General features: G+C 43.9%; 1 protein-coding gene across 1 annotated transcript in view; it reads left to right on the plus strand.

Moving 5' to 3' along the window:
* LOC112253481 (neural-cadherin-like) overlaps nucleotides 1–12,950 on the plus strand; it is a 107,678-nt gene that overhangs the window by 77,585 nt on the left and 17,143 nt on the right. The window contains exons 23-28 of the mRNA XM_042322757.1: nucleotides 1,833–2,047; nucleotides 2,628–2,755; nucleotides 2,884–3,011; nucleotides 3,345–3,468; nucleotides 4,196–4,376; nucleotides 4,792–4,961. Coding sequence (XP_042178691.1) covers nucleotides 1,833–2,047; nucleotides 2,628–2,755; nucleotides 2,884–3,011; nucleotides 3,345–3,468; nucleotides 4,196–4,376; nucleotides 4,792–4,961 — 946 coding nt within the window. The remainder of the gene's footprint in view (nucleotides 1–1,832; nucleotides 2,048–2,627; nucleotides 2,756–2,883; nucleotides 3,012–3,344; nucleotides 3,469–4,195; nucleotides 4,377–4,791; nucleotides 4,962–12,950) is intronic.

Consider the following 12,950-nt stretch of genomic DNA (forward strand, 5'->3'; position numbering starts at 1 on the left):
CATGAAGAAGTGGAGACATTCCATGAAGAAGTGGAAACATTCATGAAGAAGTGGAGACATTCCATGAAGAAGTGGAGACATTCCATGAAGAAGTGGAGACATGCCATGAAGAAGTGGAGACATTCCATGAAGAAGTGGAGACATTCCATGAAGAAGTGGAGACATTCCATGAAGAAGTGGAGACATGCCATGAAGAAGTGGAGACATTCCATGAAGAAGTGGAGACATTCCATGAAGAAGTGGAGACATTCCATGAAGAAGTGGAGACATTCCATGAAGAAGTGGAGACATTCCATGAAGAAGTGGAGACATTCCATGAAGAAGTGGAGACATTCCATGAAGAAGTGGAGACATTCCATGAAGAAGTGGAGACATTCCATGAAGAAGTGGAGACATTCCATGAAGAAGTGGAGACATTCCATGAAGAAGTGGAGACATTCCATGAAGAAGTGGAGACATTCCATGAAGAAGTGGAGACATTCCATGAAGAAGTGGAGGCATTCCATGAAGAAGTGGAGGCATTCCATGAAGAAGTGGAGGCATTCCATGAAGAAGTGGAGGCATTCCATGAAGAAGTGGAGGCATTCCATGAAGAAGTGGAGGCATTCCATGAAGAAGTGGAGGCATTCCATGAAGAAGTGGAGGCATTCCATGAAGAAGTGGAGGCATGCCATGAAGAAGTGGAGGCATTCCATGAAGAAGTGGAGGCATTCCATGAAGAAGTGGAGGCATTCCATGAAGAAGTGGAGGCATTCCATGAAGAAGTGGAGGCATTCCATGAAGAAGTGGAGGCATGCCATGAAGACGATCAATTCATTCTGCTTAATTTTGTTCTTCATTCAGTTAGCAATGGTCCATAGAAGCACTATAAGCTGTAATCAAGGCAAAGGAAGGGAAAGGAGGTAATCACAAAGAAATCAGTCAGAGTGCTTCTGCCTGCATAACACACATGCACACACACATGCACGCGTGCACACACACACACACACACACACACACACACACACACACACACACACACACACACACACACACACACACACACACACAAAACACTCTTGCACACACATACACTGTACTTAAAGGGGTGCAAACTATTGTCTTTGTAGTGGTACCCTGCAAGGTGCCAAATAATAACTGAAAGCCACGCCCACACTAGCCACCCCTCCAATGACTGGGTACAAAAATGTACCATTACACTAGATGTCCCCTAAAAGGTACCGAACAGTATCATGTGAGATCTAATGTGTACCTCTGAAGGTACATTATGTATATTTAGATCTTTGTGTACCCCAGGGAAAAATACTGTACCCTAACCGTACCCTTTTTTCTGAGAGAGTCCGTACACTACACCATGCCATGGAATCTGCACAGCAGAGTAATGGGACTGAAACAAGGAGAGATTTAGAATCAGTGATACTGTAGGGGGCCTAGAAAAGTAGGAATCGTGTTCTTAATCATGCTCGAACAAAGGGATCTGATGTGCTGCTGAGCAGTTGTAAGTTAGAGGAGTTCTACAGCCCCTAAACCTATGTTTCGGCTCACAGGCTAAACAATGTTATAAGGATAATAAAATGAATAGAACGATTGAGGGACTTGTGTTTCTATGTAATGCTTTCGATGCAGTATTTAATATGTACTTGATGTGTTTCATGCCTAATGCACAAGTAGCTATTGTATGTAGATGAAAGCCCCGCCTGTCATGTAATAAGATACGTTGCACAGCACTTTACACACAGATATGACAATATAGCCAGCCCCGTCATAATGTTTCAATATGGAAAAATCACTGTTAATGTTCTTTGGGGTGCTTTCTTTCAATGCCACCACAGATGCCAGTGCCCACCGCAGTACGAGGGTCCTGAGTGCCAGCAGACAAGGCGAAGTTTCCTTGGCAACGGATATGCCTGGTTTCCTCCCATAAGGCCGTGCTTTGATAGCCATCTCTCCCTGGAGTTCATCACAGGGGCTGAGGATGGGCTGCTGCTCTACAGTGGGCCCCTGGCCACCCTGCTTCCCAGAGACCCAGAGGACTACATGGCCATAGGTAGGGTAATGTGTTTCCCACTTAGGATTTGAACCCAGGTCATAGAGATCACTTAAGCCCTCTGAGCTAAAGCCTAGGCATTAACTGGGAGCTAACTCAAGTCTTTAGGTCTCAGGCAAAGTTAATCAGCCCTCTAGCGTGGTTTACCAAACCAACTCTGTTACACAAAGGCAAGGATACTGCATCTACCTTCCAGTCCAACCGAGGTGCATGATTTGAATAACAAATGGAATGTGTGGGATATATCCTGCGCTTTTCGGATTAATTAGGTTGCTTAGTCATACAGCCCAGACAGAGACAAAACACTCAAACAGTGTAACCTTGTTAATGGGTTCACTTCACTTGTTAATGAAAAGTAGATAATGGTCCGTACCTTTGGGATGAATTGTTCGTTACATATGTACAGTAAATATACAGTTTCATGTAAAGTATATATGTATGCATTGACTATTTGACACTGAACAACATCCCTCCAAGAGCATCAGAAGTGCATCCTACACCACAGTTGAACTTTGACCCTTTAAGTCTGTAGGTGGAATGTCATGGTGATGCTGGTACTGATGACCTTTCTTCTCCTCAGAGCTGATTGGTGGAACACCTAGCCTGAAAATCAACCATGGGTCTGGAACCCTGGTCCTGCAGTTGCCAGGAAATGTGGTTGTGTCCGACAAACGCTGGCACCGTCTAGATGTTAGGAGCAACAGTAAAGTAAGAGAACCATTAAATGGCTGTATTCGCATCCTGAAAACACACATTCTTCCATGTTCTTACCTGTGTGTGTATGTTTGTGTGTGTGCAGAGATTGTTACCTTCCTCTTCTTCTCTTGGGTTTTCAGGAAGTGCGTTTCACCCTGGATCGCTGCTCCAGTGCCATTGTCATGGAGACAGAGGGAGTGGACAGCTGGGCCATGACCGAGGACCGCTCTTCTTGTGAAGTCAGAGGAGTCACGCCCAATAGGGACAGGTACTGTCCTGCTCAGAATCCCACCCCTATGACATCACACCAATCACACCTGCCAGCCAGTCAAGGCATTGCCGATGGCCAAAATAGTTCCTCTGAAAGGCATTAAAAGATCTACGAACATCTATCCATCGAACATGCATACTCCAATTCTTGTAGCAGCCACTGTGTCATCCAGTGTTGGTTACAATTAAGATAAGGTACTATACAGATGAGTTGACATGAGTGAGTGGTGTGATTCTGGAAGGATGGTTGGACGAAACAAACAAATGGACAGACAGATGAATGGTTTGAATGGACAGGCATTGACAATGACATGTCTCCTCTTTTCCACAGGTACTTGAATGGGAGTCAGGTGTTGCAGCTGGGTGGTGTCAACGAAAACATGTCCTATGAGTATCCCCAGCTGCAGCACAAGCACTTCAGTGGATGTCTGCGCAACCTGGTTGTGGATAGTATGGTAAGACACAAAAGTCTAGCGCTCTCCCCTAACACCCCAACAACAACAAGTTTACCTCTAACTCAATCTCGGCTCTGGACATTGAATTTTATTTCTTACATTTTCTCACTCCTTGACCTGTCTAGTTGACTCACTAGGTTTTATTAAGACATGAGCTCAAGATGAATGTGAATTTGAGCTCAAGGCTAAGCTGGGAGTATCTTCTAAATGCTGATGTCTTTCACTCATCATATTCCCCTTCAAATCAAATTGTATTAATCACATGCGCCGAATACAACAGGCGTAGACCTTGCAGTGAAATGCTTACTTATGAGCCTCTAACCAACAACTCAGTTTTAAAAAACAACATACATTTAAAAAAAAGTCCGGTTCTCTTAGTACCTTAATGTCAGACAGGTTATATGTACTGGCGGGATGTATTCTCCTTCGTTATTTTTCTCCTTTATGCCTATGACCTTCTCTCATCTTTACTTTATGCTTCAGAAAGGGTTGTATTGTGCATTATTGAGGTTATACTGAAAACCTCATGCCATCTCTCTCTCTCTCTCTCTCTCTCCCTTATTCATTTCTCTCTTGCCCTCATTTTTTAAACTTTCTTTCTATTTCTTCCTCTCTCTTCTCTCTCCCCCCACATCTCTCTTTCTCCCTCTCTCTCTCTCCCACTCACCCTCCTTCTCTCGCTCCCTCATTCCTTCACCCCCCTGCCTCTCTTCCCTCTCTGCTCCAGCTCTATGACCTTGGTTATCCCTCAGAGTCCTCCAGCAGTGCCCCAGGCTGCTCTCTGACTGATGGGAACTGTGTAAACATGGGTGTACCAGCCTGTGGCGCCAGGGGGCGCTGCAACGGGCAGTGGGACTCCTTCCGCTGCCAGTGTGGGCCCGGTTACACAGGGATCCACTGTGAAGACGGTACGTTCTTAGAGAACATACAGTCGGGTTAGGACAAGTGTTGTCTGTGGGTATCAAAGAGTCTAGAGTGGACTGTATTTCATAGTAGAATCCTAATATGGGAGGTCATTTTCCCCCCCAACAAGATCAAAATGCTCTGGCTTTGAATTATAGGTTTAACCTGTAATAAGATTCAAGATTCAACTTTTTTTTTATTGCTCTTGTGGAATGGAAATTGTCTGGAATTGTCTTAAGGCTTTAAATGCATGGCTCACACAATATAACTGTGTTTGGCTTCTGTCACATATGTGAATTGTCTTTAATTGGCTACTGAGTCCACACAGTAGACGGTACAGTATAAATAATACATCATGAATAATATACTGTAGTTGAAGCCCTCATGGCAGCTCTATGTTTTTCTCTCTTCGACTGACAGAAGTCCCAGAGTTCTCCTTCGATGGGAGGAGGAGCCATGTCCAGTACCAGGTGGGCTGGTCTCTCCCGGCCCGTCACACCAGCGTGCAGCTCCAGGTGCGAACCCACGTCCCCAGCGGTGTCCTCCTCAGCCTCCTCTCCCAGGAGCAGAATGAATACTTGCGTCTGGAGGTGAGTCATCGACACTCTGCCTGCAGAGAGGCACTTTAATTGGCTCCTGCTGTAGCCTGCTCCTCAACGTTGTTATTACGTTGCCTGAATGACTGTCATGATGGCTCGACATTTTCGACAATGATGGAGTGAGTAATGGCGGGCTTGGAAGACAGGAATTGGGTACTGAGTGGGCCTCTGAGTGACTGAGTTCTGTGTGTGTGTTCAGAGGGTACTTGTATTGCCTTTGGGTTGTTTGGAGATGCGCCTATGGAACATCGCAGCACAGCATTCAGGATTATTTTATTGTCTGTCTAGTTTTAAGCACATCCTTCCGTATTAGGGTCTAGGGAAGTGGGTAGCTGTTATTAGTTGGATGTAAGAGCTTTCTTAAGTGGAAAGGTCCAATTCTGTCTTTTCTTCTTCAAGCTCTTATAGGGGACTTTTTCAGCATATTGCTAGACTTGTGTACCCAATTTGAATGGGAAAATATGAAGTGGCATGTACAATCAACCTAGCTTACCTATAGTGTTTTCTACTTCACAAGGCTCTTCTCTGTCTGGCTTAACCAGGAAAATAGAACACCATTTCTGAGTGTGAATACCATTTCTGAGTGTGAATACCATTTCTGAGTGTGAATACCATTTCTGAATGTGAATACCATTTCTGAGTGTGAATACCATTTCTGTGGAAATGTGATGTTAGGGTTAAAGGAGCCTTTGGCCTCTGAGTGACAGTGTGTCCACAGCACCAGGCAGAAGACTGCTCGGCTAGCATCTGTCACTCAAGAACACCTACCCACACAGGTCAGCTGTTTCCACTTTCAGCCTACTGTAGCTTCCTCGTGACAAACCAGGTTGACAGAGCAAGTGTCAGAGAGAGCACCAGCATGCAGTCTCACTGCTATAGCCCCCTTCTGAGTGTCTGAGTCAGTGAAGCAGCAACCCCCCTATAGCCTTTTTCCCCACCAGTCCCATACATACCAGTACAAAGAAACTGAGGAAAGGATTGGGGCTCTGTATGATCACAGCAGCAAATGTAAGTAGGTTATATAAGGTACCTCTGTGAACAATCTTTCAGAATTGAGTCAGCGAGCTGTATAAAACGCTCGTTTTTTGTCCGAAAGCAAGCTACTCTGTCTGAAGCTGTCTCAGACCCCCCCCCAAGAGACACTTGAGTGTGGATCCAGACAACAAGTCTCTCAGAACCTCAGCCTCTCTTGTTTGCTCTGATGGGTAGGAAGGGATGCAGAGGGAGGAGGGAGCGCATGGTGAATGAATAACAAGACATTCACAAGGTTACTGGGGGCTGCTGCATAAAAGTGTGAGAGTTAGGCCTCGGAAACCTTTTTCACCTCTTGTTTTTTATTTCACCTTTATTTCACCAGGTAGGCCAGTTCAGAACAAGTTCTCATTTGCAACTGCGACCAGGCCAAGATAAAGCAAAGCAGTGCGACAAAAACACAGAGTTACACATGGGATGAACGTACAGTCAATAACACAATAGACAAATCTATATATAGTGTGTGCAAGTGTCGTAAGTTTAGGGAGGTAAGGCAATAAATAGGCCGTAGTGGCGAAATAATTACAATTTAGCATTAACACTTGAGTGATAGATGTGCAGATGATGATGTGCAAGTAGAAATACTGGGGTGCAAAAGAGCAAAAATAAATAACAGTATGGGGATGAAGTAGTTGGGTGGTGTCGTGTCTTTACTATCATTAAATTAAGACTTTTAGTTTTTATCAAAGATTCTCTGTAATTAGTATTACGCGATTAAACTGATTAATCATGTAACTGTAATTAACTAGGAAGTTGGGGCACCAAGGAAAATATTCAGATTACAAAGTTATAATTTCCTAATATAACTTTTCAGATATTTTATATCTGATCAATTAGTCTTCGAATTAATTAATTATTTACTTTACCTCACGTTAGTCTCATTCCAAACGTCGTAAATTGTTGGTTATCTGCACGAACCCAGTCTTCACTATGAGTCATCCATACATCAATTGTCTTAAATCATTTATTTACTAACTAAGTAATTCACAGAAATGCATAAACAAACAAACAATGTAAAAATGGCTACAAGAAATGATAGGGGAATGTGCCCTAGTGGGCTAAACCGGCATGGCGGCTTGTTGTACAAAAGGGAAGTGGGGCTCGACTGAGAAGACAACACACAGTTGATAATTATAACAATTGAAATGCTAATCCTTTGCACATGAACGCTCACTCATTCAGGAACAACTGCAATCAATATATATATTTACACTAGGTGTGTCGTCGGGATCTCTGCTGAAAAGTTAGTTTATGTTGGAGAGTTTCCGTCCTCTCTCTCTCTCTCTCTCTCTGTCGTGGGTAGTTCAGAGTGACATTCATTCATGTTGTTGTAGAATGGATGTTTCGGCAGTTGTTGTTCTTCGCGTTCAATGATACCGAATTCCAAGCTGCAGACTAGTAATTAATATCAAAGACTTGTTCTTATTCTGTCGGTAGCGATAGTCTAAGAGTTTAACCACGTGGTATGGTTAAAAGATTCTGCAATGGTCTGCAACCTTTGTCCTCTCGTAATGGAGAATAACATGGTCTGTTGAGAATTTCTCAAAGTTGGGGTTTTATTCAGGAGTTGCAGAAAACGGCCTGTCCCAGGATGCTTGACCCTAACTGGGCTCATGGGTGGTCCTCTGATTTAGTTAAACTCAAAAGGGAATTGGAGTTTCCTTCATTAAACAGTTCAAAATCACATTACACAATTTTACAAACAGTATCATCCTCACTCATTCATCTTATACAACAATTAGATGTAAACCTCACATCTGAGGCTATTATATAAACAGCGTTATGGTAATGTGGCCACACCGTCTCCGATGAGTTTTACCAAGTTGTAACAAACGGACCAGTTCGTAGCTGGATTCTTCACCGATCTTTTATACCTTCTCCGGAACATAAATGTTGTTCGGACCTCAAGTTCTGTGAGGTGGAAGAAATTCCTTTGTTCTCTATGAAACTTCATTCTGTCTCTATACTGTGGCCATGAGGAGACAATCTCTTCCAGGAATTTACAACCTCTCTGACCACAGTAGCCTAGTTGTAGGAGGCAGGGAGGGGGGGATGGGGCTTGCTGTACCCAAAGAGGACAACGTCATGACAGTGGGCTATTTACAGATGGGCTGTGTTCAGGCGCAGTGATCGGTAAGCTGCTCTGACAGCTGATGCTTAAAGTTAGTGAGGGAGATATGGCTCCAGCTTCAGTGATATTTGCAATTCGTTCCAGTCATTGGTAGCAGAGAACTAGAAGGAGAGGTGGCCAAAGGGAATTGGCTTTGGGGGTGACCAGTGCAATATACCTGCTGGAGCGTGTGCTATGGGTGGGTGTTAGTATGGTGACCAGTGAGTTGAGATAAGGCGAGGCTTAACCTAGCAAAGACTTATAGATGACCTGGAGCCAGTGGGTTTGGCGATGAATATGAAGCGAGGGCCAGCCAACGAGAGCATACAGGCCGCAGTGGTGCGTAGTATATGGGGCTTTGGTGACAAAACGGATGGCACTGTGATAGACTACATCCAATTTGCTGAGTAGAGTGTTGGAGGCTATTTTGTAAATGACATCACCGAAGTCAAGGTTCGGTAGGATAGTCAGTTTTACGAGGGTGCGGGCGATTGGTTAAAGAGCATGCATTTACTAGCATTTAAGAGCAGTTGGAGGCCACAGAAGGAGTGTTGTATGCCATTGAAGTCTGGAAGTCTCGTCATTGAAGTCTCGTCTGGAGTTTTGTTAATACAGTGTCCAAAGAAGGGCCAGAAGTATACAGAATGATGTCGTCTGCGTAGAGGTGGATCAGAGAATCACCAGCAGCAAGAGTGACATTGATGTATTCAGAGAAAAGAGTCGGCCTGAGAATTGAACCCTGTGGCACCCCCATAGAGACTGCCAGAGGTCTGGACAACAGGCCCTCCAATTTGACACACTGAACTCTGAGAAGTAGTTAGTGAACCAGGCGAGGCAGTCATTTGAGAAACCAAGATATAGGTCTGTAACAGTTTGGGCCTAGAGTGTCTCCCCCGTCGAAGATGGGATGACCACGGCAGCTTTCCCATCTTTAGGTATCTCAGACGATACGAAAGAGAGGTTGAACAGGCTAGTAATAGCGGTTGCAACAATTGCGGCGGATACTTTTAGAAAGAGAGGGTCCAGATTGTCTAGCCCAGCTGATTTGTAGGGGTCCAGATTTTGCAGCTCTTCCAGAACATCAGCTATCTGGATTTGTGTGAAGGAGAATCAGCGGAGGGTGCCCATGTTTTCAGATTTAGGGTTGTATCTGGTTGGGACAAGTTGCTGTGGGGTGGGGTTCCAGTACTGTTGGCCGGGGTAGGGGTAGCCAGGTGGAAAGCATGGCCAGCCATAGAAAAATGCTTATTGAAATTCGCGATTATCGTAGATTTATCGGTGGTAACGGTGTTTCTTAGCCTCCGTGCAGTGGGCAGCTGGAGGAGGTGCTCTTACAGTATTCTCCATAGACTTTACAGTGTCCCATAACTTTTTGGAATTTGTGCTACAGGATGCAAATTTCTGTTTGAAAAAGCTAGCCTTTGCTTTCCTAACTGACTGTGTATATTGGTTTATAACTTCCCTGAAAAGTTGCATATCGCGGGGGCTATTCGATGCGAATGCAATATGCCACAGGATGTTTTTGTGCTGGTCAAGGGCAGTCAGTTCACTCCAAACGTAAGGGCTATATCTGTACTTAGTTCTACATTTTTTGAATGGGGCATGCTTATTTAATTAAGATGGTGAGGAAAGCACTTTTAAAGAGTAACCAGGCATCCTCTACTGATGGGATGAGGTCAATATCCTTCCAGGATACCCGGGCCAGGTCGATTAGAAAGGCCTGCTCGCTGAAGTGTTTTAGGGAGCGTTTGACAGTGATGATGGGTGGTCATTTGACCACGGACCCATTACGTATGCAGGCAATGAGACAGTGATCACTGAGATCCTGGTTGTAGACAGCAGAGGTGTATTTAGATGGCAGGTTGGTCAGGATGATATCTATGAGGGTGCCCATGTTTTCGGATTTAGGGTTGTATCTGGTTGTACCTTGTACCTAAGCATCTAGCTTAGATTGTAGGATGGCCGGGGTGATAAGGATATCCTATTTTAGGTCACCTAACAGTACGAACTCTGAAGATAAATGGGGGGCAATCAATTCACATATGGTGTCCAGGGCACAGCTGGGGGCTGAGGGGGGCCTATAAAAAGCAGCAACAGTGAGAGACTTAGGGGATGGAAATTTCAGAATTTTTGGTGGCCTTCCTAAGCCAGGGTTCAGACACGGCTAGGACATCAGGGTTGGCAGAGTGTGCTACAGGGCCTGGGTTAACCTCTACATCACCAGAGGAACAACGGAGGAGTAGGATAAGGGTACGGCTAAAGGCTATAAGAATTGGTCGTCTAGTGCATTGGGGAACAGAGAGTAAAAGGAGCAGATTTCTGGGCGTGGTAGAATAGATTCAGGGCATAATGTACAGACAAGGGTATGGTAGGATGTGAGTACAGTGGAGGTAAACCTAGGTGTTGAGTGACGATGAGAGAGGTTTCGTCTCTGGAGGCACCAGTTAAGCCAGGTGAGGTCTCCGCATGTGTGTGAGGTGGGACAAAAGAGCTACCTAAGGTATTTTGAGCGGGACTGAGGGCTCTACAGTGAAATAAAACAATAAGAACTAGCCAAGACAGCAGTAGGCAAAGCATATTGACATTAGAGAGAGGCATAAAGCAGTCACAGGTGTTGATCAGGAGAGCTAAGACAACAACGGGTAAATGGCGATGAATGGGCAGAGTGGATCAGTTAGGTACATACAGCACCTGAGTTCAAAGCTGGGGCCGACAGATAAACAAAATGAGGTACCTTGTTATTGAAACAGTCCAGGGGGCATCAGCTGTGTAGCCTAGTGATCTTAGGGTCCAATGAGCAGTAATAGGTGAGTCAAGGAGCCATATTCAATGACAAAAACATGTTATCTTATGTTCACATAATGAGACCCTTGAAAGTGTTTTCCAACCCATTATTCTGTTGAGTGTTAGCGAAAAGGTGGAAATCAAATGCTTATATGAAGTGTTTTAAAATAAAAATAGAAAAAGGTTTACTTGTGAAAACAATGACAGTTTTTACTTTTTAGTGAAGCGTTTGTACTTCTAAGCGATGCTGAAAATGTATTGCTGGAGGTTTTATGGTCGGATTCTGTATAACGTTGGGATTAATTGGGCTCATTGTCATATGGTTGCCTAGGCTGTGTGGACTGCAAGCAATTAGATGCATTGTTGGGAGCCTATATATCTGCTGTCAAGGGGGGGGGGTGGAAGGGGCTTGATAGATAGTTAATCGGTTCGTAGTGTGGCAGGGGGGAATAGAATGTTGGCATTATCCTCTTATGACCATGCTGAGGGAGCAATAGTTCAAACAATCTGGGCTGTCATGCTGCATACATTAAAACACAGTATTTAATTATCTCAGCCCCACGCTTTCCAATTAAGGGATGGACACACAAGTACAAGCTGCAGTTATAGCAGGCAGCAGCCCCTCCCAGCCCCATCTCCAGCCCAGAATGCTTGTTCAGCCTTAGCTGCTGTGGATAATTGTTGTCTGTGAAATTCTCCTTATAGATTGTTATTGCTGGGGGCAGTATTGAGTAGGTGCCCAGAGTAAACTGTCTGCTACTCAGGCCCAGTATATGCATAGTATTAGTAGATTTGGATAGAAAACACCCTGAAGTTTGTAAAACTGTTTGAATGATGTCTGTGAGTATTACAGAACTCATATGGCAGGCAAAAACCTGAGAAAAAATCCAACCAGGAAGTGGGAAATCTGAGGTTTGTAGTTTTTCAACTCATTCCCTATTGAATAAACAGTGTCTATGGGGTCAAATTGCACTTCCTAAGGCTTCCACTAGATGTCAACCGTCTTTAGAACCTTGTTTGATGCTTCTACTGTGAAGTGGGGGCGAATGAGAGGGGAATGAGTCAGAGGTCTGCCAGAGAGCCACAAGCTGGCCACGCCATTGCATTTCTGAAGACAAAGGAATTCTCCGGTTGGAACATTATTGAAGATTTATGTTAAAATCATCCTAAAGATTGATTCTATACATCGTTTGACATGTTTCTACGGACTGTAGCGTCATGGATTTGGATTACTGGGCTAAACGCGCGAACAAAAACGAGGTATTTGGACATAAATGATGGACATTATCGAACAAAACAAACATTTATTGTGGAACTGGGATTCCTGGGAGTGCATTCTGATGAAGATCATCAAAGGTAAGTGAATATTTATAATGCTATTTCTGACTTCTGTTTACTACACAACATGGTGGATATCTGTTTGGGTTGTTTTGGCCTCTGAGCGCTGTACTCAGATTATAGCATGGTGTGCTTTTTCGGTAAAACTTTTTTGAAATCTGACACAGCAGTTGCATTAAGGAGAAGTGTATCTATAATTCCGTGCATAATTGTTGTATCTTTAATCAATGTTTATTATGAGTATTTCTGTAAATTGATGTGGCTCTCTGCAAAATCCCTGGATGTTTTGGAACTACTGAACGTAACGCGCCAATGTATACTGAGATTTTTTGATATAAATATGAACTTTATCGAACAAAACATACATGTATTGTGTAACATGAAGTCCTTTGAGTGTCATCTGATGAAGATCATCAAAGGTAAGTGATTCATTTATCTCTATTTCTGCTTTTTGTGACTCCTCTCTTTGGCTGGAAAAATGGCTGTGTTTTTCTGTGACATGGCTCTGACCTAATATAATCGTTTGGTTTGCTTTCGTCGTAAAGCCTTTAGAAATCGGACACTGTGGTGGGATTAACAAGAAGTGTATCTATAAAATGGTGTAAAATACTTGTATGTTTGAGGATTTTTAATTATGGGATTTCTGTTGTTTTGAATTTGGCGCCCTGCACTTTCACTGGCTATTGTCATATCGATCCCATTAGCGGGATCTCAGC

The sequence above is a fragment of the Oncorhynchus tshawytscha genome, linkage group LG06, assembly GCF_018296145.1.
Source record: "Oncorhynchus tshawytscha isolate Ot180627B linkage group LG06, Otsh_v2.0, whole genome shotgun sequence".
Lineage (NCBI taxonomy): Eukaryota > Metazoa > Chordata > Actinopteri > Salmoniformes > Salmonidae > Oncorhynchus > Oncorhynchus tshawytscha.